Raw genomic sequence first — 2658 nt, 5'->3', positions numbered from 1 at the left:
TTGCCAACAATCACTTACTTGGCACGTGGCTGGAGTTGAGTTTTCACGAGCTCTTGAGATCCGTTTCAGCCCCTTCACAAACAAGAACCACTTTGTCCAATCTCATCGTACCAATCAGAATTTGAGAAAAATAAGGTAGTTTTGTCATTTTATATTACTTTACTTTACATTTCAATTCAATTTATTTGCTAAATTTGCAAACCAAACAGAAGCCAACAAAGAATTCCATTACACATCAACTAAAAGCATCATAGATTCAAATTCCTTCTGATATTACAGTTCATTTAAAAGATTCCAATTCCTTTTTCTAAACATTCTGCAAACAAAACATGTCATTATGCTCTTACATGATTCTTTGTCAGTTGAAACAAACAAATATACTTTCATGCATTATCTTAGGTATGAATTCTTGCTTCAGTTCATCAGAATGGATGCAAAAACTTGTCAAGAGCCGAATATTATACAGCACCTGTTCCAGATGATGGGTCCCACCCTGGTGGCTTAATATTCGGCCAATCACCACGACATCCCAGCCTTATATAAAGACCCTTCTTACCTTTAAAAATGAAAATCCATTTCATTTTAATTAGAATTCATGAATTTTATAAGAAATATCAACATCAAAATTATCAAACACACACCTGGAAGTTTTTTATCTGACAGGATCAATTGTTTAAGGGCACTCAATGCAGCCTGTGCCACAGCTTTAGAGTAGTCACTATCCCAACCACCAATCTTCACCACCACATCAGCATTACAAAAACCCTGACCACCACCACCCTCAATGTTCATCCTGGCCTCCTCTTTTGCCGCCACTTCATCTGAAACAAGTCAAGAATCACAATGAAAAATGTCAAAGAAAAAAGGATATCAAGTCAAAGGTTTGACCTTTAGCTTCAGATTGTGACAGCCAGACTGTAAATCCGGCGTAAAGATGCCGCCAGCGATCCCCACTTGCAGCCGCCCCGTGCCGCCCTCCTATCGTTGCAACAACCGAACGAATATGACTGCCAATGACAGGTGTCAATCAGTCAGTCATTCCATCATTTCATCAAAATAAAAAAAGGAAAAATGTTTTCATTATTTCATACCTACTTAGGCTTTCCAATATGACACCTTCTGCTTCTGCTACAGCATTTGATCCTTCTGCAATCACCACTAGAATTTATTAATTATTACTTGTTAAATTAACACAAAAAAGTCTTGGTTTGTTCATAAAGGTTGATGAAATCACTCACATGAATCAACTGTTTGCTTGGTAAAAGTTTCCAGTAGCTCTTCTGTATTCAGTGGTGTATACCTGAGAAAACCAGACAACAAGGGTAAAATGGTAATTTCAAATGTTGGGGTAGAACATAGTCACATACCCAAGGCCAACGGCTAACTCTCTAGAAACTTTATGGTTGATTTCTGAGGACTCCCCAACTAAATAAACTGAAGCCCCTTTCAGAAGTTGCACAACTCCAACTGTTAATGACTCCCATGTTTCTGTAATGTCAGGCCATTTCACATCGGGATCTTGTTTCTTTAAGTTTACAACCAGTTGATCGTCATCTAACAACCTGATTAATCAAATAGTTATTAATTGAGATTTGAAGCATCGAGGTCAATGAAAATTTGGATTTTTAGAAGATGGAGACGTACCATATTGTTTCTGCTGGCTTTATCTTCTCATACAAGCTGATTTCCATGGCGGTTCTAAATGATCCATCGTGTTTCGTTTTGATAGTTAAGAATTTCTCATCGATGTCAACAATGACATCCTTCGAGCTCTGAATGCTTTCATCTCCAAGAAATAATCTCAGCTCTACCTCTTGTGAGTCATCTGAAAACTGTCAAATGTTTCAGAAAGTGACCAATGAAGAAGCAGATATGGTTTCATACTTGTAGAAAATTTTAACTCTGAAGAAGAAAATATGGTTTCAGATTACTGGGAACGGAAAATCTGCATAAAACTAAACCCTAATAACAGAGAAAACCGTGCTTACCCAACTCGGGATTTACAAAAATTGTTGGTAGTTACCTCGTAATTGGTAGTGCTTGTTGACACAATGGAGGAACTGCTGCAGATGAAGCTGATGGCTTTTCTTGATGAGGCGAGATTGATTGAATTTGAACGATGAATTGAAAAGGGGGTAAAATTGGATTTTGAAAGTGAAATTGTGGTTTTAGGGAAAGTAAGATGAATGGGCTGAAGTGATTTTGAAGAGAGACATGAAGGAGAAGGTAGCGCCGATAGTGTGGTGGGAATTGCCATGATCGTTAATGTGGTTGAAAGATAAGGAGGGAAGATATAAAGCTCACATGTGTTCTAGGAGAGTTGAGTTCCACTTGGAACGGTGCCGTTTACATGTGAACATAATCCATGTCACTTCTACGGTTTTGCCTACGTGTTTTTGTGCTTTAAGATGGTCACTCTTCAAACAATCCACGATAAGTTCAATATGTATTAGAATTAGAAATTTTAAAGTTTAAAATGTAGTTGTTGAACTTGAACCTCGAATACTTAATTTTTCTTTAACCTTTATGCAAATATATCACTCAAAACCAACCATCGGTCAATGTTGACAACAGTTTTGGAAAGTAGATGTCGACGGCGAATTTGCTGAGAAAGATTTGGCCACTTGGAGTGTTCTGGTCCAGCTTAAAGGTTATCTT

General features: G+C 37.6%; 1 protein-coding gene across 1 annotated transcript; it reads right to left on the bottom strand.

Moving 5' to 3' along the window:
- Positions 1-208: 208 nt before the first annotated feature.
- SKL2 (shikimate kinase like 2) lies at positions 209-2329 on the bottom strand. The gene is made up of 8 exons (XM_079006395.1): positions 2024-2329; positions 1645-1832; positions 1368-1562; positions 1239-1300; positions 1092-1158; positions 889-1007; positions 642-821; positions 209-556 (listed from the first exon to the last, which is right to left on the bottom strand). The coding sequence occupies exons 1-8, from the start codon at positions 2255-2257 to the stop codon at positions 459-461; spliced, it is 1143 nt and encodes a 380-aa protein (XP_078862521.1). The 5' UTR covers positions 2258-2329; the 3' UTR covers positions 209-458.
- Between the last annotated feature and the right edge of the window lie 329 nt (positions 2330-2658).

Source organism: Lactuca serriola, chromosome 6 (genome assembly GCF_051521515.1).
Source record: "Lactuca serriola cultivar US96UC23 chromosome 6, Lser_US96UC23_V15, whole genome shotgun sequence".
Lineage (NCBI taxonomy): Eukaryota > Viridiplantae > Streptophyta > Magnoliopsida > Asterales > Asteraceae > Lactuca > Lactuca serriola.
This window is presented reverse-complemented; position numbering and strand designations above follow the sequence as displayed.

Coding starts and splice junctions, on each gene's coding strand:
- SKL2 (XM_079006395.1), bottom strand. CDS start 2,257: ATGGCAATTCCCACCACACTATCGGCGCTACCTTCTCCTTCATGTCTC. Junction 1,833..2,023: donor CAAGCACTACCAATTACGAG/GTAACTACCAAC, acceptor AACATTTGACAG/TTTTCAGATGACTCACAAGA. Junction 1,301..1,367: donor GAGTTAGCCGTTGGCCTTGG/GTATGTGACTAT, acceptor TGGTTTTCTCAG/GTATACACCACTGAATACAG.